Source organism: Squalius cephalus (assembly GCF_949319135.1).
Source record: "Squalius cephalus genome assembly, chromosome: 20".
In the NCBI taxonomy this organism is placed as follows: Eukaryota; Metazoa; Chordata; class Actinopteri; order Cypriniformes; family Leuciscidae; genus Squalius; species Squalius cephalus.
The window spans coordinates 25,301,314-25,327,955 of record NC_137141.1 but is presented as its reverse complement, the minus strand read 5'-3'; the positions used below and the strand labels follow the sequence as shown (position 1 = coordinate 25,327,955).

General features: G+C 36.7%; 1 protein-coding gene across 2 annotated transcripts in view; it reads right to left on the bottom strand.

The window, feature by feature from the left end:
• Window positions 1-135: 135 nt before the first annotated feature.
• The window catches only part of adam12b (ADAM metallopeptidase domain 12b), a 90,717-nt gene continuing 64,210 nt past the window's right edge, over window positions 136-26,642 (bottom strand). Inside the window, exons 12-23 of one of the 2 annotated variants that reach the window (XM_079852945.1) lie at window positions 21,447-21,624; window positions 19,064-19,153; window positions 17,649-17,844; window positions 17,150-17,258; window positions 15,998-16,196; window positions 15,180-15,257; window positions 12,392-12,500; window positions 10,426-10,564; window positions 9,106-9,214; window positions 7,366-7,626; window positions 3,144-3,319; window positions 136-3,063 (exon numbers count right to left, since the gene is read on the bottom strand). In XM_079852945.1, coding sequence (XP_079709071.1) covers window positions 3,024-3,063; window positions 3,144-3,319; window positions 7,366-7,626; window positions 9,106-9,214; window positions 10,426-10,564; window positions 12,392-12,500; window positions 15,180-15,257; window positions 15,998-16,196; window positions 17,150-17,258; window positions 17,649-17,844; window positions 19,064-19,153; window positions 21,447-21,624 — 1,684 coding nt within the window. In that variant the 3' untranslated portion in view covers window positions 136-3,023. Of the gene's footprint in view, window positions 3,064-3,143; window positions 3,320-7,365; window positions 7,627-9,105; window positions 9,215-10,425; window positions 10,613-12,391; window positions 12,501-15,179; window positions 15,258-15,997; window positions 16,197-17,149; window positions 17,259-17,648; window positions 17,845-19,063; window positions 19,154-21,446; window positions 21,625-26,642 lie in introns of both variants that reach the window. The other variant, XM_079852944.1, reaches the window with a different exon arrangement.

Genomic DNA, 26,642 nt, shown 5'->3' with positions numbered 1-26,642 from the left:
TCGACTGACATCAACAGGACAGTTCTGTTATGGAGACCAGAAATGATCTTTATCTCGATGTCATATTACATTAAAGCCTTGAGTAAAACTCAAATGTTTCTGTAGTGTAAAATAAAATGACATTGAATACACAATAGTAATACCCTCATTTATTATTCTTGTTCAAGTCCTTGCTTGCATTACCATGAGTATCCAGTTACAATTTTTTGAAGGCTTCACGTGTCCCTTTTATTATCCTAATTCATAGAAATAAAAAAGCTGAGCAAAATTTAAGCAATAATCTTGATGACAGATTTTGTACAAAAAACATCAGTGAGCATTCAATACATCCACATGAGTGCATATAAAAAGGTGAAATGTACATACATTGCTGTGACTAGGTAAACAAGATCATAAACGCACACACACACAGGCTTGGCTTGAATGAAATACTGTGACAGCTGGGTATGATACAGTCCCAAAGCAACAACGCTGGAATATTATGTGGAAAGTGTAATTTCCCCCTCAGGGTGAAGTACCAAGCAGAACAACAGTCCCATAAGTTTGTGAGTCCAGCTGTGCATAAAGAGTTGTGTTATAGGCAAGAGAGAACCACTTATTGTGTAAAAATGCCATAGTTGTGACAACACACACCAGCAGTGATATTTACTACATCCTATGTACTTCACATCAACTTGATGTCGAACATTTTCATTAGAGGGTAGTGAAAGATGGCTATTTGGCTAAAGAGACTACTTTAACCATTCAAAAGTTTGGAGTTGGTAAGATTTGTTTAATGTATTTAAAAGATGTCTTTTATTTGCAACAAATCTGCATTTATTTGATCAAATATACAGCAAAAATAGTAATATTGTGCGATATTTTTTACAATTTAAAATGATTGTTTTCTATTTTAATATATTTTAAAATGTAATTTATTCCTGTGATGGCAAAGATTTTCAGTGTCACATGATCCTTCAGAAATCATTCTAATATGCCGATTTAATGCTCAAGAAACAGTTCTTATTATCAGTGTTGAAAACAATGAAAATGCTGCTTAATATTTTTGTAGAAAGCGTCATGCATTTTTTTTTTAGGATAATTTGATGAAGAGAACAGCATTTATTTGAGATGGAAATCTTTTTTTTTTTAACATTATGTCTTTGCGGTCACTTTTGATCAATTTCATGCATCCTTACTGAATAAAAGTATTCATTTCATTTTTAAACAAAATCATACTGACCCCAAACTTTTGAACGGCAGTGTATATTGTCAGAAATTATACAAGAAATACAGTACAGAAAATTCAACATTTATAACCTCAAGTATTGGAAGATATTTCACAGAACATGTGTATACAGCACAGAAAGACACAGACATGACAGCTGCTGGATCCTGATGGCTCAGTGGGAATGCTGATCTGCGATTCCGTGATATTTTAAGGGCTGTGGTGTCTACATATTTTGCGTTATCACTTGGAGTTCTCTGAATGTTTCAAAACATATTGGAAAAGGAACATCACAACCCTTCAAGTGTTTGGACTATAAATTCTGACAGGATTTTTACATTTTCTGAAGATATGGTTGACATGGCATTGTTATGCATATTCTGCACTCTGTAGATATGGCTCGGCTCCTAATCAATGTAACTCAATGGGATCTTTAGCCTGCAAAAAATGGCTAAGAAAAGTAAAATCACATCTCTCCTCAAGAAGCCGCATGATTTGAGGTATCATTCATGATGTCTGTAGCACAAATAGTTGAATGCTTGGGGTTAAAGTTGTAGCAATAGTAAAGGCCCATTAACACCAAAAATAATAAAGTTACAGATAACAATAACTAGTGTCCACACCAGCAGATGATATAGTTCTGTTTATTCTAAGCATGCACTGCAGTTATGTTGCCTGACGCTTTAAATGCTTGAGCTCTTAAAGCAGGATTCATTCTGATTGGCTGTCAATGTTTTTATTGTTCATCAGCTGAAAAAAAAAAATCACTTGCTACTTTTTTATATTTAGATTTATTTTTAGAATTTTAATCATTATCAATATAGCTATCGTCCTCAGTGTGAACGGGCCTTAAAGGGATAGTTCAGTGCATTTGCTCAAGCACATGATTTTAAGGAAGTGTATTTAAATAAAAAAGTTAGTTTGTCAATGTCCATGAGCATGACTGCCACAGATGACTGAACTATGACTGAACAATAATGGCTCACATCACTTCCTCCTTCATGACATGCCTCATTCAAGTAATTATGAAGGGGTTTTTTGCACTTATTGGCAAAATTCCATTCCAGCGCTCTGTGTTTAGTCTTTCAGATTTCATGTTGCTTATACTTCAGTATCCCAGACATGCTGTGTCATCATAAAGCATCATTTTTTTTTTTTTTTAATCTTCACAACACCAACGTAATTCTTACCATAAAATGTGCATTCACACAATGTCGTAATTCCCGTGAATATGAGATTTCTACTTAAGCATTCAGGTCCTCATAGAGCTTTTAATTACAACTTGTAAGCTGGGAGTTTCCTACTTGTACCACCTGTTTAGGCATTGATAGTGTAACATACAGTAGAAACGCATAATTCCCAGTCTAAGGATGTGAACGGTTCGTCACATGTTGTCATCTCGAAATTACGGTAATTATCACATGGCGTCAACGCAGCATTAGTTCAACTGAAGGGAAAAAACACTCAAAAAAGAAAGGAAAACATAATTTGTTACCTTATTTTCAACATATAAAAACAAACAAATTGTAATAAAAAGTCACAATGTTCTACAGTAAAAAAAGTGTCAAGCACAGCACATCGTTTCCTCCTTACAATAAATATACATCTTAAATAGTTCTGCAGTACCTGAGCGGGGACAAACAAACACCTTTATTGAGGAGGCACAGCACCAAGGTGTCCGGTCAGCCCTCTTCTCTGTGAGACCCTCCATGGAGTTTCTGCAGGGTGGTCACTTGGTCCGACAGAGTTTTCATAGTGCAAAAAAAAGTGTGTTCAGATGCTGGTGAAATTCACCCAGTGCTGTGGTGTCCATATGTCAGTGATCATAAAAAGGCTGTGGTAATCTGGGAAGAGGTCTAGAGAGTAACCAGACAAATGTGGTTAGTTTTCATCCATAAATATGTGAGTTTACCAGCAATATCACAATGGGACTGACCTGTTCGGCAGTGGTATGGAAGGGGGTGGTCGTGGTACTGTTGGAATCGGGATGGCTAGAGGTCCAGAGCCTGGTATCCGCACTCCCACCGCTGACATGCTTCGACCCACCCCGTGGCCTCTGAATAAGGGGTCTGCAGGAAGAGGTTTCTGTGGGGGACTGGGCTTGTTTTGGTCCTGCATGTGGTAACACATAAGATTTCCTGGTTTATCACACATAGCCACCTGGTCTACAATGGTTTAAATATGTTTGATATTACAAAAAGGAATCGCAAAATTTGATACATACAAAATGAATTGTGGTTAATCAATTGAATATACCCAATATTCTGTTGGACAGCAGGGGTCTCCGCGTGAAAAGGGTTGAGATCAAGAATGTGTGTAAACAATGCTAGCATCCTACTGCCACTAGATGGAGCTGTGATTACATGCCTCGTCCTGGAAAACCAGGTTGGCAAAAATGCAGAATAACAAAACAAAATATGCAGCACTCCCATTGCCAACACCCAGTTCACCAAACGTTAAGTCAAGAGGTCATCATGTGTTACCAATTTACTCAGAGGATGAGGTCATGGCGTACAGCTGTTAGCTATTCACAGCTGTTCAGCCTTGTTTTGTGGAAAACAAAGGAGAAATAGATTCATTATAAAAGCTGTCATCCATTTCAAATACATTTTTGTCTTTATTTGTCCTCATTTACGGTTCTACCAATTGTATGGAAGTGATTTGTTTCTGCAAACGATCATCCTTGTGAAAACAATGTAATTATGGCAATACAAGACCTTTTAATCATGAGCGCACGACGGTGTGTCGAGCCATGAGGCCAATTTGTGAGAACTCCGTAAGAGGTGAAAGTGTTTCATGGCTCCCCGAGTAAATGTGAACTCATTCAAGAAGAAAAGGGCACTCAAGAGCACAAACCCCCCCCAGTGATTTCATATGTAAAGGGGTTTAATGTGAATGCTTTCAATGAGGTCAGCAAGCCAGCTTTAATGTATCAGGCATTTGTAATGTGTGGCTCAGTTACAACATGTGAACTCTGAAAGGCTTTTTTGATGAAACGCAAAAAAAAACAAAAAAAAAACTTGTTCATTATGTATTTAAGTTATAATGGGAATTAAAGGTGAACACATATTCCATTCAATAGTTAAGACAGAAACTGTGGCACAATCTATATGTAGGATATTTAGAGTAATGAACTGCAGTGGAAGTCAATGGGGCAAGGTAGAAATCGAAAGATATTTTTTTCTGTACAAAAATGCGTAGCTGTAAATTTTATATCGTATTTTTAAAAGCGGGGTCTTGTTCTGCATTTATTGATTTAATTCCTATGTGTGGAGATCCATGTCAACAGTATTTGGCTAGTTATGTCACGTCCCTTTTTGGTATCCCTGCACGTACCATGTGACATTTAGCAGGTTTATGAGTTTTATATAGTCATGGCACGCTGTTATATTGGAGATAACTGCACAGACATGGTTAGTAAATTACTTTATCAATGCTAGTCTTATACTAACATGTATAGTTTTATTTATACAGACAAAACAGCACATATTTTACCATCTACATGTATTTGAGTATGATGTCTTGCCCGATATTGTAAGTGCCCTATATATATATATATATATACAAACTGTCAGCACATTCAATGCTTATGTGAAATATCTCTGTGTTTGTTTTTTTTAAATTATTATTATTATTAAAATGCAGCAGGTAGAATTGTAGTATGACCATATTATCCCAGCTCTGTAAACACTGCATTGGCTCCCTAATAGTTCCTATTAAACATTGCATGCATTTTAATATCTTGCTAATTACTTGCAAAGCACCAAATGGTTTGGCTCCCCAGTACTTGAGCGAGCTCTTAACACATTATAATCCTTCTGTCTAGTTGATAATACCTCAATTGTAGGCGGTAGATCCTTTTCCTATTTAGCACCCAAAATCTGGAACAGTCTTCCTAGCCTTGTTCGGGAAGCAGACACACTCTGTCAGTTTAAATCTAGACTAAAAACACATCACTTTAACCTGGCACACAACGCAGCCCTGAATGTCAGCAGAGACCGTGACTACTAGACAATCCCCTGTGAAGGCCTTGTCAACATGACAGCCATCGGCACAGATCCTCAGCAAAGACCACAATAACCAGACAGGTCCTCCTCACAGACCCTATGACCAGCTCCGGCTCCATACCGGTGTGACGAATCAATCTCCAAGCAAAAGGAACTGGAAGAATTTTTTAATGCTACCGATCCCGATCTGAATTCTGACTTGTGATGCAGCCTATATGGTATATTGAGAACTATTTCCTTAGGCACCATGTTTACATGATTGTATATACATTTACTATGATTTGTACCTTAATATTATTTTTTCCTTAAGCCCTTTTTAAAGTGAAGTAACAAAAACAAATGGGATAGGTATACTACATTCCAAGTACAATGACTTATCATAAAAATATCTTGCACTTATTTAGCAAAAGATAAATGTCTCCTTGAGGTGAGACTTTCTAGTTTGCTGGATCTAGCTGCAGTTTAGTCACTGCAGTGCAGAGAAGTGAGCTGAGATTCAAAGCAACAGATGTTCTTCTTCATGCTGTCTGATAGCATATCCTGCCAGTGTCCCTGAGCAGCACTTATCATCTAAACCACATACCTTCACACACGGATGTCTCTCATCCCATCTCACAGGAAAGCTCTCATGCACCCGTCCAATCTCATTCTCTCCGTATCACTTTCACTCCTCCGCCCGCTCTGTCTACCCCACTCTTATATATTTTGTCTTCATTTTATCTTCAAATGGAAACCTCATATAAGTAATTTATGTGTTTTGTAGAGCGATGGAAAGCGTAACGTCCTCGCTAATGTCTTCTTATCTCCATCCACTTGGTCTCTGCATCTGTCTGTCGCTTTACAGCCAAAGAAACAGATCCTATAGAACTTATATCAGCTGCAGCCGAATGAAATACGCTAGATGCGAGCAGTGGAATGGAAAAGATGGGTTTTCTTAAAAGTGAAACTTATTTTAACTTTGAGCTCTGTGTTTTTAGATAGCTGGGTCATGTGCAAGATGCTGCAAAAGACACAAGTGCGAGTGCAACGGTCAAAGGCATCCATCTAGCAAACATTTACATAAAACAATCAATTGGAAAGTAGCAAAGTAAAATGCAAAAAAAAAAAAAAAAAAAGCGTGTGAACGGCCCCTTATGGTAAAACCTCCTTATCCACATGCCTTTTTGCAATTATTTTCGTGATTACCCGCTGACAAAATCTAGGGCTGGACACTGACAAAAATGTCATGATTCGATTCGAATTTGATTCACAAGCTTGTTCAATTTAATTAGATTCAATATCAAATCATTTGGACAGTGGTGGGCAGTAAAAGGTTTATTTTTAAGTATCTGTACTTTATTGGAGTATTTTTTATTTTGGGAAACTTTAACTTTTTATTCACTACATTCCAAAGCATAATACAGTACTTTTTATTTCACTATATTTCATAAACATGTCGTTTCTCGTTATTTTGAGCTGAAGAAATCGTCACCCGCTCTGAAACGCAAAAGCTGAGTCCGATTCGTGAACGACCTGATTCTTTTCAGTAAACCGGATAAATCCAATCACAAATCGCACAGAAAAACTCTTTTGTGAAATGGGCCGATCCGATTGCATCTGTTCTTAAGTCAACAACTCACTGATTCAAATGATCCGGTCAGAGCGAGTCTCCAGTTAACAACTCACAAGTCTGAATCAAAATTATCCAAGAATGGGAGATCCTCGGAGATCCTCTAATGCGGAATTTTAGGATTTATTATTGTAAATGTAAATCATATTTAGGTCACGACTGTCAGTCATCACTCAGCACTTTTTTCTTTGGTCGCACTTTATTTTAAGGTGACATTAATTACATTGTACTTACTCAAAAAAGTACTGAGTAATATTAATCAACTACTATGTACTTACTATAGAGTTACGGTTAGGGTTTGCTTTAGGGTTAGTTACTTGTAATTATGCACAATTTGCTGTTATTACTTATTATTATTATTTTAGAAAGTACGTGTAACTACGTCACCTTAAAATAAAGTGTTACCTTTACATTTAATACTTATCTATTTTATACAAAACAATATAGAGTTTTAATATCCCCATTAATATTTCAAAACCAGACTAGCATTCACACTGATACCTGTTAGTACATGGTGACAGTCTGTGTCTGACAGCACTTGCCTTGTTGTTTGTGTAGGGAAGCTGGCGTGGGAGTGTGTGGAAGCCTGCCGCTCTGCCCGGCGAGTGTGTGTGTGAGACCAGAGTCCTATGAGGCGGGATAGAGGGCAAAGGCTGCAGACCTGAGCCCGTGCTGATGCCCAGTGTGATGGGCATGGGGTGGCTGATGTGGATGGGCTGGCAGCGGGTGGGACATTGAGGCAGCCGACGCAAACTGTGGAAGTTATGTGGAGGGAGGAGAGGCTCCGAACAGGGATGGGATGTCTGCGGAAAGACAGTCAGCTCTTGAAAAAGGAGACACAAGAATTCAATACGAGCTCTACAGCTCGCTACTGCTAACCTTTAAGACCTTTCGAGGAATCAATCTGTACCTCTTTCAGCATACAATCCCATACTGTTCCAGGTGCTTTTTCACAAAGGTACTCATACATATGAGTACTCAGACTAAAAATACCCAGATGAAGCAATCAATGCTTTAACATTCAAACACACTTAAATGGCTACTCTCCAATTATACGAAGACTTCCAGCAACAACAACTTCAATCATTATATTGTTATGCTACTGGACTTCATTAATATTCTTTGAGGGTCAATACTGAACAATAAATCAATTATGCACAAAAGTCTCACGCTGTGTACACAGAAAGCCAGGGATTAATTGGCTTGGACAGGCATAGTAATTCTGCAAGTGAATTGACCTCATCTGCTCCTCGCTGGGCAGAGAAGACACTGAGGTATTGAATTATGGAATTTGAGATTGAAAAAAATCTTGTTATTGCTTGTTAATAGGGGTGTAAATAATAATTCAGATGACAATTCTTCACAAAATAACACTGGTAACACTTTACAATAAGGTTCTATTTGTCAAAACTATGAATACACAAACTAATAATGAAAAATACTTCTAAAGAATTTATTAGTCTTAGCTGATGTTTCAATATTTTAACATTTACTAATAGAGGGGTGCAGGTACAGTATGACATCAGAACCTGGAAGTCTAATTCTCTGCTGGTTCCTTCGAGATTTTCCTGTTTATTTATTTGTAAAATAAAGCCTGTTGTAAACATAACTTGACTATTCTTTGACGTTTTATTCTAAAATGTAAATTACACACACCCATTCAAAAACTTTATGTTTACATTTGAAAACATACTTTTTTAATAAGTTACTAGATAAGACAGCTTGGGCTGTGAGTGTGTGCAGTGTACGTTATAGAACAAAAAGTCAAAGTATCGTCAAGTTATGATTTTCACAGGCTTTCTTTTACACATAAATTGAAAAACCACATTATAAAACCCCGTGGGAAAATCTCGAAGGAACCAGCGGCAAATTATACGTCCGGGTTCTGACATCATACCTGCACCACTCATACATTATTAAAATCAAAAGTTGTATCTGTTAATATTATTTAATGGACCTGAGCTAACGTGAACTAACAATGAACAGTTGTATTGAAAAGATGGATGAAAACTGTATTGTTCATTAACTAATGGAACCTTACTGTAAAGTGTTACCTAAAATCTGGTATTTTGTCAAACAATAACAATTTACAATGAATCTTCTCAAAAAACAACAACACAATTTTACTACCAAAAAATAGGTAAAGGATTTTGGATAAGAAATATTAAAAATAGACTAGAAAAAAATGTTCTATATATAATAATATATATAAATAAGATATTTATTATTTAAAATATCAATATTTTGGACCATTCTGATGATGAGTAGAGCACTACACTTACCTTGTCACATCGGGAGTGTAAAGGTAAAGAGGGGGTCTTGTGCTGAGGTGAGACCCTGAAGACGGATTGTGTCTGTGGGGGGCTGGGTGCTCGCTTTCGCCCAACTGATCTGTAGAATTAAGAAAGAGTTTTTGAAAAGTTTTATTTTACTTTACGATTATTAGGGGTGGAGAAATTAATTACTACAGTAGGGATGTCCACTTTTTATCTGTGGCATAATATTAATTGCCACAAAAAATATGACTTGCTCCTTACTTTTAAAAGGAAAAATCACATTTATAGTAAAGCACTTACAATGTAAGTACACACGTAAATATAAAAATAGACACTGTTTTAAAATGATAGCATGATGGAGTGACATAATCACATAAATAATAATAATACATTTATTATTTATGTGAATTTATTCATTATTATTATTATTAAGTATAATTAAGTCTTTTTACATATGCTACCAAGATTGTAACAATACAAAGTTACACTTTAAGCAGCAATGTTGAGTTTTTAAAACATTGATGATGATAAGAAATGTTTCTTGAGCACCAAATCATCATATTAGATTGATTTTTGAAGGATCATGTGACACTGAAGAGACTGTGTATGAAGGTGTAAAGGTGTAATTTCACAATAGTACTTTGCCTGTTTTACTGTATTTTTGATCAAATAAGTGAAGCCTTGGTGAGCATAGCAGACTTCTTTCAAAAATGTTAACAAATCTAACCCAAACCGTTGAACGGTAATGCGTATCAATCACTTACTGACCTAACCCAACCTATTTAAACATCAATGTCATGATAAGATAAAGCCAAAAAACTCTTTAAGTGTCACACAATACACTCAATGATACTAGAAAGGGACTTGACGAGTAAAAGCACTTTTTACATGAAGTAAACTCCACCCAGAGGAATTACATCAGTAGTTCATCCACAAAGAAAACTATCCCCACTTCAAAAAAGATGATTTGGACAACAGTAAAGCTTAAATTATAAACAGGGTTTTACTGAATAATTCAAGTGCTTTAACAAAATTACAATCTTCACATTTAGACTGTTAAACCCTATGGAACGCTGGCCCAGTTTACCTCAATTGTAAGTGTGTTACTGTGACCATCATTTTTTTTAAGGAATGTCACAATTATTTTCTGTTCCAAATGATATTGTGCCCCAAATATGAACTTATACTCGATATGAACTTATACTGAACTTAAAACTTAATTCCTTTAAGCTTCCATACAAGGTTTTTCTTGGTGTCCCTAGATGGACACCAGCAGGAATCCAGGATCAAACACATTTTGGAAGACATTGCTGAAGGAAACGGCACCTTAGCTTTTGAATGGCGCTCTTCTTATTGACGCAGAGCATCTGAACCAGCGCTTTCCTCTTCAGGCACACAATCAGTCCCGCCGACAGCAAGCAAAGGAGGGTGACCAGCGCGCCCACGGCCACAGCGCTGCTGTCAGCTGTTGTCACATAGGACAGCACGCACATTAATACACACACTCGCACATCTGTTGTACAGCACGGCACAGAATGGCACAGAGAGGGAAAACACAAGAAGTCAGAGTCAGGTTAGTGTGAAAAGGAATTGATCAACATCCCTCTGTGTTTCCACCTGCATTGCTTTTTACAAGCTGTCTCAGAGTTCGTAAGTGTCTGAGTGCTGAGTGACATCTAAGCGCAGTGCTTCAGGTTTCCACCAGTAAATCAATGACGTGTTTTGTCAACGCTGTTATGCTTTTCCACTGGAAAATCGTTTAATGGGTTTTGTAAGTACATTGTACTCGCAGGCTGCACTGTTCTACCTGCGGTGTGGCTGTCACAGAGGGGATGAAAGTGGTTAGAGCTCGTGCACTTCCTGAAGAAGTACGTTTTGGAAAATCTGAACGCATGAGGCTCAAATGGTTGAAACATACTCCATGCATGTTTGCAAGCATAAACGCTTCTAGGTATGCAAAACGTACTGTACGCATCTTTGCATTCTGAAATATGTTGTCAAAGCAATTAATAATGCAATGCAAGTTTCCATTTTCAAAGAACGCTGTAGTAGGTACAGTATAGTTAATAGTCAGTTTTCTATGTTCTCTTTCTTCCTTTAATGTCTGATAGATAAATACACATTTATAATAATAAAAATAATAATTACACATGGTTAAATGGTACTGCTATAACATTTTTAACCAAGGATGGTAATTTTCTTAATTTTGTTTCATTTCTTTGGGTAGAGTTGTTCATTCTTAAATAAATTAATAAATTAATAATAAATTAATGAATTGATAAATAAATAAAAACAAAGTCTATTATAAAAAATAATAATACACCTGGTTTAATAACACAGGGTGCTCATTTTCATCATTTGGTTTCATTTCTTTGTGTATAGCAGTTTAGGAAATAAATAAATAAGCAAATAATTAAAGAATTTAAAGTGCCCCTTTTATGCTATTATACTCCTAATTTTGTTTTGGAGTTCTCGTGCAATAGGTTTACATCCAAGATCAAAAAACACTTTTATTTTCACATAATATACATTGCAGCATCACGTCGTTTCTCATATTGTCTGAACAGTTTGATAAAGGATTCGGTCTCAGTCTAAACGCTTCCTTTCTGAGAGCTTACACAGCTCTGATTGGTCAGATGGCCCAGTCTGTTGTGATTGGTCTACCACTTACAGCGTGTTTCCGAAACGAAACGGCTATTATCATATCTAAATTTCGGCTCCGGAGGCTTCCTCAGCATGCACAGCGATATGAACAGTAATGATGGCATTGGTTTTCAAGCGCGAGTCCTCATCTTTGGAAGTGCATGCAAGATTTGCTTTCGTAGCTCCAGAAAACAACGATATGTCAACAATACCAACCAAACTCTTCCAGGCCTCAGCTTCAACTACAATGTTTGAGGGCAGCCAATGATGACCATAGGCTGGCATTATGCAAATATACCTATGTAGGTTTGTAACAGGAAGTGAGACTGGATTTGCTGACGACTCATTTCGGCAGTTTAGAATCGATTCTTTTTTTTTTTTAGTTGTTGTGCACTTTGATCTTAATAACTTTGCAGGCCTTTTACATTAAAAAAAACTAGATAAAAAAACATAATAGGGGCATTTAAAAAAAATCGTATCTATGTTTGCAAACTTGCGTAGAAGAGTATGTTTCAGGCCTTAGACTGGAAAGGATAACATAATCACTGCAGCAAGTATTAATTAAGCATGTTAACTAAGTCATGCTGTGTTAGTATAGTGCATACTGCTCTAGCAGGTAAGTCAAAAGTGCAGCTGTACGTCACTGTACCGGCTTGTCTCATTGGTCCACTGTCCATGCTTCCACCAAAGCCCGCCCTATCACAGAAAGGAGGTGCCCAGTGAGCTTCACAATGGCAGTTCTTCTTGTTGTTGCATTCCTGTAAACATGAAGCAACCGGCGTCAATGCCACACGCAGCTTAAACCATCTGATTAAATTCATTGCCGGACATTATCAGCAACATCCTGCTGTTCAATGCTTAAGGAATACTATGGGATAATGGAGTGAATCTCCTCATGAGCATTCAGATCATGGATGCTCTGTTCAATGGTGCATTCAAGGGCAACAGCGTTCCATTTGCACAAAACTGTATACATTTTTTTCCATCAGGGCATGTGTCAAGGGTTGCTGAGCAAAGTTGATTGATGTCACTTGATGCAAAATCATAGTCTGAATATTATATGTCTCCCTTCTAAAATGAAAGATGCAGCTATGTGTTTCCCATCATAAAACATGACCAAACTTTTTAGTCTCTCAAACTCTATCATCCAACTTTCTTAGATGCTATGATTGTTTCAACATAGGGGGAAAAAAAACAGATAAACTCCTAAGCTTCAGGGTTGAAAGATTTTTTTGTTTGATTCTTGATTATGTGGATATACAGTACTTGGTTTCAAGACCTCTCAATGCTAGAAAAAATAGCCTTATTGGTCGAGATCAGGATCTTAGGTCGGGGATATTGTTTTGGTCTGGGGCTTAAGGGGGTTTAGAATTGGTCTGGTCTTAAGTGGTCTTCAATGTTTTAGGTCTGGGCCAATCTGGCATACAAAAGTACTAGCAGTCGGACAGTTCAGGATCTCAGGATGCTCACAGAACTCCCAACATCTTCATTAAAAAATTATCCATTTGTCTTGCAGCACATTTCCAGTAAGGAAATAGACCTTGGATGAAAAAATGGACGTAATTGCATAGCCTAAAACACACACAAAAAAAAGAAGAATTCCAATTTAGGAAGCGTGTAACAAGAGAGAATAAATAAAACATTACACGCTTGCACACGTGCCCTGCAGAGCTGACAGTGGGTGCAAATGCAAAAGACAACGTGGGGGTGTTCTTGGCCACAACATTTAGCAATTAAATTTCAGTACTCCTTTGGCAAAAAAGCAAATGTGCATATGAGCCAAAAGATGATGAATGACACTTTAAATGCTACACAAATGAATTAAATATGACTCCTATAACCTTATTGGAGCGACAGAGATTGATTGTGAAGTACTTCAACAGCTGAGACAAGCCTCGAGTCACCCAGCAAGCATGCAATAGTGTGGCCGGGGTGTGTGATTGAAAGAATGGTTTACCCAAAATTTGAAATTCCTGTCTTCATTTACTTACTCTCATGTTGTTCTAAACCTAATGACTTTCTTTGTTGAAATACAAAAGGGGAAGTTTTGAAGAATTTCCGAGCTGCTCTATTCCATACAATTTAAGTGAATGTTGTCCAGAAAACTGGAAAAAAAGCATCATAAAAGTGGTCTATACGACTTGCGCCTGTATTCCAAGACTTGGTTATAGCTTTGTGTGAGGAATATTTATGTACAGTAATCTTTTCTATTTAGAATATGGTCACCATTCACTTTCAACTTTAGAAAAGGACAGCTTGAACATTCTGCTACATACAACTCCTTTTGTGTTTCATGGATAAAAGAAAGGTATACAGGTTTAGAAAAAGTAGTAGTAGGATAAGTAAATGATGACAGATTTTCATTTTGCGTGAACTAGTGTTGGAGTATTCAAGACCTGTCTCAAGATCATTTTTTGACCATTTATCTCTGCGTCGACCGCATTTTTCGCTACCGCAGTCTTGTCTCTTGTCTAAATTGTGGTGCATTGTCTGGTTTATTTGTTATGCGATTGTAAAATGTAAAACTGATTGTAAATTGTAAAACTTCCTGTTTCAAATGCAGTCAATAACTTATTTCTAATTTGATTTCTTTTGTTATCGTTGTGCCAGGTCAGAAATCAACGAGGGATTGTGTCAAAAATTTGAATTTTATATTATAACATATAATATAATTAAGCAATATAACAAGAGCAGGAGAGCTGTTTTCACAAATATGAGTATGACTGTAAATGTGATTTTGTTAATTGAACGTTTGTATAAAATCAATGTTATTTTTAAAAACATTAATCTAAACATTATTTATGCGGTTGTAATTGTAAATTCAGATGCAACTTCTGTGACACCTCTGCATTGCAAAGATTAATTTTTAATTTGAACAGCTCTATATAGTGTCTTATAATTCTAATTATATTTATTGATTTAAAATAAGACATTTCTCAGGCAGTAAATGTGGATCTTAAGGAGTGCTGGTCTTGGTCTTGTCTTGGTCTCAACACACACTGGTCTCAGTTTAGATGGTCTTGAATGCAGCACTAGCATGAACTATCCCTTTAAATATCCACATTATGTATCAAGCTTCCATGAAAACCAAGACTGACACAAGGTTACGCTTTGATCTAATTTACTCCAGAATGCTCGTCTTATCTGTGCTTTTAACTGCTATTTCAATCGTAGCAGTAATCTAGTTCAGGTGAAGCTACTAGTTAGCTAAGTGCTATTATAAGCATATGCTGTCCCCTTTGGCAACCAGCTATACTGTAATGAAATGGAGAATTATGTGGAGGGCTGGGATTTCAGTAGAGGTTAATCATTTGTGTTGATTTACTTTCAGCATTCATGACTCAAATCAGAGCCTAATGCCTTATAACTAATGTCAAAGAAAAAAAAAATTTTCCTTGCAAATTTAAGAAAAATTGACAGAGCAGAAGCAACCTTACCCCTCTTCCATTACACTTCCCAGAGCACTTGTGCACTCCAAATACACTGACATTCTGACACTGCCTGTTCAAACAGATCTGTTATGATGAGAGAGAGAGAGAGAGAGAGAGAGAGAGAGAGAGAGAGAGAGAGAGAGAGAGAGAGAGAGAGAGAGAGAGAGAGAGAGAGAGAGAGAGGGAGAGAGAGAGACAGAAAGAGAACAGCAGGTAAAGAAAAAAACAAGTCTCTGAATAGGTATCAACTGAAATTAAACATTTGTTATTGCCCTTGACTAGTGGTCGACCGATTGCTAGGGTGGCCAATATTATGACAAATTATAGAAATATTTGACCAGAAAATTAGACATTTACTCAAAATTAAAACAAAATATGCAGATTCTTCAAACTTTAAAATGAGACAAATGTGTTTAAAAATGATCATAGGACATTTAATTATTCAAATGACTCATTTTAACTTATCGTAATTGTTTTTCCATGATATATGATATGATACATATCATATCATATCATATCAAATCAAATCAAATCAAATCAAATCAAATCAAATCAAATCAAATCAAATCAAATCATATCATATCATATCATATCATATCATATATATCATATCATATATCATATCATATCATATCATATCATATATCATATCGTATCATATCATATCATATATCATATTGTATCATAGTCAATGGCAATAAAAATGGCCAAATATCACCGCATTCATCAGCCTGGCTGAAACATATCGATCTACCACTATCATAATTTCTTGATTAAACAAATAATCTCTAGCAGATACACTGTATAATGATTTATTCTTGTACCATTCCTTCAGCACACTTAGTGCCTGCCAATACCAGTCCCGGATCAGGCATATCGTCACCCAGGTAAACATGTGTTCCACGGCACAGAATACGCCCGCCCTCCTGCAGAGGTATGTTTGTCTCTATGGAAACTGCATTGGTTCCGATCACTGGCCTGTTGGCACCTCCTTGGCACTGAATTTTCCCACACCTAGCATCCCTGTTTCATGATCACACACACATGGACAAAACACAGAGAGACACACAACAACAGTGCTAAATATTTTTACTCAGAATAAATGGGATAAGGCGATACAAAGACTGAAAAACTGAGGATATTATGTGGTTTGAGGTACTCTCGCCTTTTACACCCTCTCACTCATGTGTGATGAACAAAGAGTGTAATTAACAGTGACAAGAGATTACACGCAATACCATAAGGCTGCCTCTGCTTCTGAATAATAACATGTCACGCTGCAAAGAAATTAATAAAATGACGTTCATTACAACATGTCTGATGGGCCATCCTATAATAATTAGACAGCAAGTGATATCAGTGACATCAATGAATTAAGACAACCTTAACCAATACTGTTCATAATTTCACACTCATCATTCTTTATATTAATATTCTTTTGTTTCAAGAATGTGTGTCATGGAAATAACCTCTATTCTGTAATATCTGTGTCAGTGACTCGTCCTTGATTTAAAATTGTATGTGCTTTGTTGGTACAATAAAAGCTACGCATTTGTACTGCCAAAGTACCACAATATAAGTAAAATAGCAAGTGAAAATTGAGCAAAGAAGTAGTTTAACAAACAGAACAAAAAAATATTGCATTAAACAAAGAAGAAAACAAGCAAAATGAAACAAAGCAAAGCAAAAGGAAACAAAAACGAATGAGTGAAACAAAACAAGTAAACTAAACAAAAAAAGTCAATTTGATCATTAACAAGCAAACAAAGCAAACTCAAGCAAGATAAAAACAAAGCAAAGCAAACAAAAACAAAGAAAGGCAAATCATAAGAAGCAAAACAAAATGAATTGAAGCAAAACAAAACAGAATTTAAAAAGTATAAAATCAAAAATGAACAGCAGATACAACAAATGATTGTAATTATACTTCATGTCAAAGGTGTGCAAAGTGCTTTTGTATTATGCCCTGAATGTACCTTGCTTCACATTTAGCAAAGGAACCTTTGGAGTCTTTTCCACAATTTCCATAGGGATCACCTGCAGAGTTTACTCTTTCAAAACATATCCCCGGGGCAGGTTTCGCTCCTGGAAACAGAGAGAGAATGAAAATAAGACAGCATATGCCCACTGTCACAGAGGGAAATATGACACTGTACAACTCTTCCATCTTGTTTGAGCTTGTATACAAACCAAAAACAGATGAAAGGATAATATATGTCAGACTGTGGCCTGAATGAACAGACATATGGAATAAATAACAGCGTGACTTTTTCATACTGCTTGAGCTCTCTGTATGAATGCATGCAAGACTGAATGTGAAGTTCTGGCAAGACAATGGTTACATATAGAATTACAGAGTCAAAAATGTATGATTAATGAAACGTGTATCTGCAGTACACTACAATACATTTTTGGTCAACCAAATAAGCCCAAGAACCCTGCAGCTATCTACATTAAATACACAGTGGTACCAACCTGGACCCCACAGAGTGATGCATTGCTGCTCATGAGTCTGACAGATGCCATTGTAGCAATAACCATCCATATTGTGGCACGCATGCCCATCGTGCAGGTACACATTGGCAGGGCAGTGGGGGTTGGAACCGGTGCAGAACTCAGGTAAGTCACAGGAGTTACTGGACTCTCTACAAGGAGTCCCAGCTGGTTTTAACTGCACACACACACACACACACACACACACACAGAAGAGAAAGATATAATCAACTCCAATGCAGGCACTATGGGATAAACCAAAAGTCATGCAGAGACAAGCTTTGCATGAATTACAAAAACTATCAGGTAAAAAAAAAAGTTTTACAGATATATATAAATATTAGTGCTGTCAAAATTAGTTTAAAAAGTATAAGTTAAAAATATTTAACGCAATTAACGCAGCATCCGTTTTTTCCATAATCCTTTGGTTAACGTTACAATATATGATCACGCTCTTATTCGATCAAATGTTTTTAAACCATTCACATGCGATAAGACACAAAAGAGTGTGTTATTACTTAACTACGATTAATCACGATTAATTACAGGAAAAATTGACAGTACTAATATATATACATATATATTGTGGCCAAAAATTAAGAATTTGTTCTCCTGTTTTAGTAAATCGTGGCCACAAATGACCAATTCATTCCTTAGTTAAATTGTTGCCACAAATTAAGAATTTGTTCCTATGACTTATTAATTCCCTTGATTTAGTTAATTGTGGCCACGTTGTACAGTACTAATTAATTACAATGTGGCCACAATTTAGTAAAACGAGGGAACGAATCATCATTGTGCACACGATTTAGTAAAGCGAGTGAATTAATTATTATATTTTGAATTAATTATTGTGCGCACAATTTACTTAAGACAAGGGAACAAATGTATTAGAAAGTCGTGGGATCAAATTGTTAATTTGTCACTGCAATCTAATTTTTATGTGCGGGGCTCTGCACTGTGGTTTCTAGTAACCAGAAGTAACCAGAAAAAAATTACACTGAGAAACAAAATATAGTAAAAAAAAAAAAAAAGAAAAAAGAAGAAAAAAAAAGGGTTAAGATTTTTATTTATTGACATTTTCACTTAATGAAGCACTAGGTGGAAAACTTGTAGTTTGTTGTAAAGTCTGTGTGACCATGTAGCCCTTTTCTGGGGTCTGTCCCAGAGGGCCCTGGTCTGGCTTCTTTCCTCTGTAAGTAAGTGAGCTGAGCACATTGATTTATGTGTCTGGAGGCCTGAGAGGAAACTGAGTATCAATATTTGGAGCACAAATGTCGGTTCATGTTGCACTTATTAATGGGGCAAGGAGAATATGATTTCCATGCCTTTATTTTACACACAGAGAAAAAAATTAATGAGGGGGAAAGTGGGACAGGAGAGATTTACAAAAGTACCTGGCAGTCTTCACAACACTGTCCATGGGCACAGACAGCATCTCCCTTGAGAGTGCAGGTTGTAGCATTACAGCAGGGGTTCAGACACTCCTAAAGGAAACAAGGATGACAGTGGATTTAAATGGATGTGTCACTATATCACATGCTGAAAAGTTAAGTTAATCATAACAGATATCATTTAACCAATTAATTCTTAAAGGTACAGTACCAAACAGGATGTTTAATTTTGAGGGTCAGAAAGAAGTTAGAAATGTGTCATTCCAAAAAAAAAAAAAAAAAAAAAATCAAAGCAAAAAGCAAACAAAAACAAAACAAAGTAAACAAAAAAGAAATAAAACAAACTAATTAATAACTAAAGATATCAAAAAGGCCAAAGTAAACAAAAAACAAAACAAAATAAAGAACAAAACAAAAAAGTAAACAAAAACTATAAACAAAACAAGCAAATTAAACAAAAAAACCTGGGAAAAGTAAACAGAAAAAAACAAGGGAAAAACAAACAAACAAGTAAACAAAAGATGAAAAAAAAACAATTACGACTACATTTTACCAGAGATCATTTACATATTTAAGTCAGGCTGTTTAACTGGGTCAGAAAGAATAAAAAAAAAAAAGAAAAAGAAAAAAAAAAAAATTAGGTGAAAACCAAAATTACAATCATTTTTGGAGCAAGAAACCTTGACTAACATTTCAGGGGAAAAATAAAACACAATAGCACAGGATATGACCCCTTTAATTTGACATTAGACAATAAGAGGTTACAGAAAAACAATGGAAAGCAACAAAAAAAGACTCTGAACAGTCGTCCCGTATGATCACTGCATTGGATATTAGTTCCAGGTGTGGGGTTCGTATTCTTTTAGGAAATTCCCTTCTTTCAACCAGTTCTTTGCATCCATGGTAACTAAAAAATGTTTGGAAACGTTACTGTAGGTTTGTGTATGTGAGTGTGTTGATATGTCTGGTTTAAATTAGTGGTCCATGCATTGTTCTGATTTTGAAAAAAAAAGAAGATGTTGTATTCTCAAACTATGAACTCTTGGTATCAGTGAACCATGTTTGTGTGTACGTGTATATGTGAGTGACATCATCACTGACCCAAGACTGGAAGTGATGGGAATGTCAGAGTCCAAGCACAATTGAAGGAAAGAGGACATTTATCTTAGAAGAAAAACGGTGAGGAAGAGAGAGAGAGAGGGGTACATTTTGAAGACTGAAAATCATTTGTTCTGTTGTTGTAGTGAAGAACAAAGAAGCACTAACATTTTATTTCATACAAAAATGTCTTTCAAAAAAGACTTTTTAATTCCTCTCTTTCACTCCTTTTCTCCTCCTCTTTCCCTCTTTAACAAGGTCCTGGTGTGGACTGAGAGAGGTGCTGAAGGGCTGGGTTGGGTTAGGTCAGTCCGCTGGCTGTAACTTCACCTCAGAGGCACAAAAATCTCTTTACAGACCTGTTGTTTTCTCTAAACTATCGCCAGCCAGTGTGAAATGATGGGGGGGAAGGGCTTCTCTCATCCTTCTACCCAACACTCAAGACCTGCAGCTGGGCTTCCTCTCTGCTCTTTACCCACTTCCTCCCTCATTCCCCCGGTGAGATCACTGGAGCTCACGGGTGCCATTCTGAAACAAACTTTTTCCCCATAACAAGATCCTAAACTTTAAACTTCAGGCCAGGCTTTTTTCCCCTCAGGTCTACACTGATATAATATGTCTCCATGACATCTAAATTACATAGATCATTTTTGAAGGCTCCAGTTCCATTACTACATGATATTTAGGGGGCATTTTAGCATTTATTTATAGGACAGTGGAGACAGACAGGAAGAGGGAGAGAGAGATGGAACTGGATCAGGCTGCACAGATGACGCAGTCTGGACTCAAACCACGGCCCTAAGCTCTTCTATGTCACAAACACATGTAACCCACTGCACCATGGCTCAGAGAGGAACAACATTTATTTGACCAGGTCAGAATTGTGTCTATATCATGATACGTTCAGAACAGTTTGCAGTTTTTTAGTGCACTAATGATACAAAAGTAAATGGAATTTCACACTATAAATAATATAGTGTGAAACTGGCATTAAAAAAAAAGCTGGTGTAAAATAAACAAGGAACATTTTTAATGTCTCGGATCAGTCATTGATATTTAGCATGTTTCCCCACATGAGAATGTGTTGTTTCTGAATAGGTGTCAATTCAGGCACAGGTTGTGATAACAACATGAAGTCAGAGTGAAAGCCAGTATTTGGCCTGTGAATGTTAAACCGACCAAATCAAATCCCAAACATCACCAAAGACTAGATATGGAACTAGTTCAGATCTGGTCTGCTTTGTTGTGACGCACAAAGGTCTTTGATGTGTATATGAGTCTTTCATACCTCCGGCTCTCCACAGTCACACTCCTCTCCTTCCTCAATGTATCCGTTGCCGCATTTCTGTCCCCCGTAGAGCATTTTGACTTCAGGCATATTATACAAACACATGCCCACTCCCTTCTCCAGACTAGCCACCAGATCCTTCTTACTACACGTACTGAACACCGTGGGGAATGGGTACCTGTCCACAAAGAGAGACGTAAAAGGAAAAATACAAATTAAACATATTTTATAAAGAATTTAGGCTTCTTAATTAGTTTAACCAACAAGACTTCCTTGGTCTTCAACTCTCATCTTAAAAATCATGCTGGTCAATTAGCTTTACCAAGTTAGTTTAGCTGGTTAACAGCATGCACTGTAAAAAATGATTGTGATCAGTTTTTGGAAGTGAAAAAATTAAATTGACATTTGCAGAATTCCCTGTGTGACACTTCACTTTTTATGTATTTTCGTTGAAATAACTATATTTTCTCTTATTGTTTTCTAATCAGTTTTGTTCATTAGGGTTTTATGTTACATCTAATGTTGCTAAATTAATGTTTATTGCATTTTTTAATGTTATGTGTGTTACCATGATGGTGTTTAGTATTAGTGTGAATGACACTGTGCACCTTCTACAGGATTTACCTTATCAGCTTGTGGAAAAGCTGCTTGTGATGAGCTTTGATTCATCATGTGACTCTCATCACCACCTGTTTTTGGTGGTTGTGTATTACAAAGGTACAAAACAGATATTAGTATAGGTTAGTATATATACATAATATCAGTTAAAGGGATAGTTCACCCAAAAAACTCACCCTCATGTTGTTCCAAACCTGTATGAGTTTCTTCTGTTGAACACAAAAGACTATATTTTAAAGAATGTTGGTAATCAAATAGTTGATGGGCCATAATAACTTCCATAGTACTTTTCAATGGCTATGTTAACTGTTTTTATTACCAACATTCTTTAAAATATCTTCTTTTGTGTTCAACAGAAGAAATAAACTCATAAAGGGGTGGAACAACGTTTTGGGTGAACTATCCCTTTAATGAAATAAGTGTTTTCCCCTGTAGATTAAGTTAAATTTGTAAAACCTAGAATGTTGCAACCATATTTTTTATGGTAAATTTCTGGCAACCACAGCTGCCAGTTTTTTAGGTCCACTGGTCCACCAGCATAACCCAGTCTGGACCAGAAATTCATCCTAGAGTAAGTGATGAAACTTTTCAGCAATAATTTTAAAAAGCTTTCTAAGCCAATATGTCTAGCCAAACCAGCCACTTTTAAAGTAACGAGAAACGAGAGAAAAAGAGACCAAACAAACAGAGTAAAACGGTACACAATCTCAACGACCCAACCAAGCATATCAATTTGCAAGTATTCAAATTCCCAAAGTCATTAATGGCATTATTTCTACAAGCACAAAAATGACAACAAAACAAAGCGAATTAGCATATGACCTTCCACAGTGGCATTCACGCCCGAGTCCTCTACGTGATAGAACACTAAGCCAGCTGAGCATAAGCCCATATGGTACATTTCATGTTAATTCAGCACTACCGATACATGATTATAAAACAAACCAGCGCCGGGCCTGCCCTCAGCCTGACCGCAGTCACTGTAGCGGCCACGGACACAAAGACTGGGTTCTTTCAGTTGAAGCAGAGCAGCGGACGATCATATGAAAGCCTCGGTCTAGGGAGGCTGCCTCAGGCAAGGAACGAGACGAGCTGAGATATCTGAGAGGAGAGCAAATGAAGCAAATTTATGTCTGGGCTCTGCTCACTGGAGAGTAATGCAGAAGATCCTTCATGGTCTGTTGCTAGTATCTTCAGTTCACTGGCTCACCCCAACAAACAAGCGGAACAACAAAGTGCGTATTTGCTATGCGCTCATAAATATGCGAAACGCTAAATAAATGGATGTCCTTGAATTTGTGTGTTTTCGAAAAGCGAGAGTGACTCTTCCTGCAGATTAATAGTGTGCATGCACATGAAGAAGGGATTAAAACATTAATAATCATAAGGTTAATGGGTGTAACACTTCTGTGCTGGAAAATTATAGCAGATGGTTACATTCATTAAATACAGCATGACATGTAGCATATGTTTTTTTTTTTTTTTAAATAAACTAAATAAATAAATTATATTTTTAAAAAGTGTGAAATTTCCAGTTTATACCTGTAAATAAAAAATAAGTTGCAATAGGATTCTGCAATATTTTAAATGTCATTTAAAAAAAAAACTTTTTTTTTTGTGTGTGCAAATACTTAAAAGAATGGTCATGGTGTTAAATAAAGGGGAAAATATTATTTTGTCAAATGTAAGCAAATTTGAGACACTGACCATGTTAAATTCTCAGTAAAAAAAAAAAGGATTGTTATTGTCCTTACTGCTGAAAACACCACATTCTCAAATCATGCTAGATAACATGGTAAAAGATTACAAATATATGCACCCTTTCCAACTTTTCACTCAAATTGTTATTCAGATAATGTGATTTGTAATGACTAACCTTCTAATCAGGTATGCAAGAATTTGTTTGGCCTCCAAAACACTGCGTGGGCAAATTTTAAAGTATCCAGTATTGTGCTTTTAGTAGGAAGAAGAATTGAGCAAATAACAACTAACTGATCAATAACGATTTGAGCTGCACTTTTAACTAGAGTGTCTTGCTTTGCTGAAAAGACCTGGATTTGCATGCTGGACCAGAGTGGTTTATGCTGGTTTGGTGCTGGTGGACCAGTAAAACTTAACCAGATAAAACAGATAAAGCATGGTCTTGAAAATGAAGCTGGTTGGCCAAGGATTTCTAGCTGGTTAAGCTTTTAAGCAGCCTTATAGGGACTCCAACACACATCCAAAGCATAACATGCTGCAAAAATTACTCATACTGTTATATTCAGCAGAGCAGCATCCCTACCAAGCTGTTTAGTGATGAATAATATTTCCCGGCTAACACAACAATAGTTCATCCACATCAAAAATGGTTTGAAAACAGACGTGTGCAGCCACACGCATGTCACATCAATCTCACTTTCATGCACCTTTGACTGAGAGCCTTTGAAGAGTTTGTAGATGAACTCTCACGCTTTTAACACCTCTGTTTTACCCGCCCATCATCTGTCCACCGGGACAGATTGTTTCCCAGCCACCCGTGCTCATCAAAGACAACCTCAGCGCTCACCTTTAGCGAGCAAACACAGGAACACAGGCCTGAATCAAACATCCATGACTCAGACAAGAAGCGATTCTGTCATCGGTGCCAGTAAAGCAAAATAAACTGCAGATGAAAGAGAGGAAAATGGGAGAAAAGGATAGGGGGGGTGTGGTGTGGGGAAGAGAAAATGTTTGCCAGAAACATCTGTGCTCCCTGGGGGTAAGTGACCGCTTTTTTGGGGTTTTGTGGTGGGAGCCAAGCACATGGAGGTAGGACGGATGACCGGCCGGACCCCTGCAAGGGGTTTTCTGGGTCTGTCCTCATACTTTACCCTGTGTCCTCAATGCACCCTTCCCAATAACACAACACCCCGGACTAAAATGTATTTCTCAGAGGTGCTTTCATAGTTCCAGTATCTCAGATGAGTTTTATTTAACTTGATCTAAAATGTTTCTTTTAAAATTCCTTATACACAAAAGAGACGACTGATGACATCAAATGAATGGGGATAGCTAATGTGGAAATGTTTGAATTCGAAATTAAATTTCTGACTTCTGAAATTTTCTGACTTCTGATACTTTGGTATCTTGCCAAATCTGATTGATTGTTTAATATAAGGTGGAGAAAAATCTGCAGGAGAATAATTCCTTCCTTACTTACTTCAATATATGATAAGAGTATAATCTGCAGGAGAATTGATAAAGGGTATTCATTCATTCAAAAAAAGATAGATAGGAAAGATAATAAATAATTTACCTTATTTATTCTTATTTATTGATGTATTTCCCTGTAGACTTAGAGACAATCTGCATGGATATAAATAAATGTTACTCATTCATTCTCCTGCAGTTTTTCCTCCATCTTTTGTTAAAATATTATTAATCACATGACTTTCAAAGAGTCTTTAGAAACCAGAATTAAAGATAAAACACTAATAATATCATAATATCCTTTGATAAATGTCTTAAAAATGACTGTGTTTAACATATGTAATTGATAACCCCTTCAGACCCTTGGGTGTACTTGGACCCCAGTTTGAAAACCTCTGGTCAAGGACAAACAATCAAGATATTGAAGTGCCCCTATTGTGCTTTTTCGAATATTACCTTCCATGCAGTGTGTAATGTCTTTATTGTGAATGTAAACTGTCTGCAAAGTTTTAAAGATCAAAGTGCACGATAAATGGAGTTATTGTCTACCAAAAGAAAAAATGCCGAAATGAGTCGTCAGCAATTCCAGTCTGACTTCCGTGACATTTATACGTAACAGTGTAACACATTTGCATAATGCCTGTCTATGGTCATCATTGGCTGCCCGAGAACGGAGTCTTACTTTGACCCGCCCTCAAACACTTTAGCTGGTTTGTGTGGTCTACATCATGTCGAAAAGATGCTGTTTTCTGCGTTGTGAAAGCAAATTCATTCGTTATACCATAACTGTAATAAGTACCTACTAAAGATAGTATGCGATTTCAGACACAGCCTGAATCTTCGAACTGCTTCTAATGAATCGTTTCAGACTCTTTGAGAAATGAGGTGATATTAAATGTATATTATGAGAAATTTAAAGTGTTTTTGACCTCGGATGCATGTACTGTAAATCTGTTGTGGAGTCTCAAAACAAAATCAGGAACCTTTAAAATAGCATAATTGGGGCACTTTAAGAGATCTCATTTTGACTGTTCTCACCTAGGACATACCCATGCAAACACATCATAACTCAGCCACAAAAGAAACAGACAGAACTCTGTTGACACTTCAGCATGTTCTCAAACAGACAAATCAATATCATCAGCTTAGTGACAATAAAACAGAAACAAGCAATTTAGCCCCAAAACACTGATTTGCAACAAGCCTGGTCTTCTGCAAATCTCACAGATGCCAGCAGTGTGGCAGTAAGCTGCTGGGGCACAATCAAGCACATGTGAGTTTTAATGCCGTCTTTAAAGGGATTACAGTTGAAAGAGACCAATCAGTAGGGGCGTCTGGAAGTAAAAGTCATGACATTTGCAAATGGAAGCGACACATGCTGTATCTTAAACATTTTAAGAAAAAGCT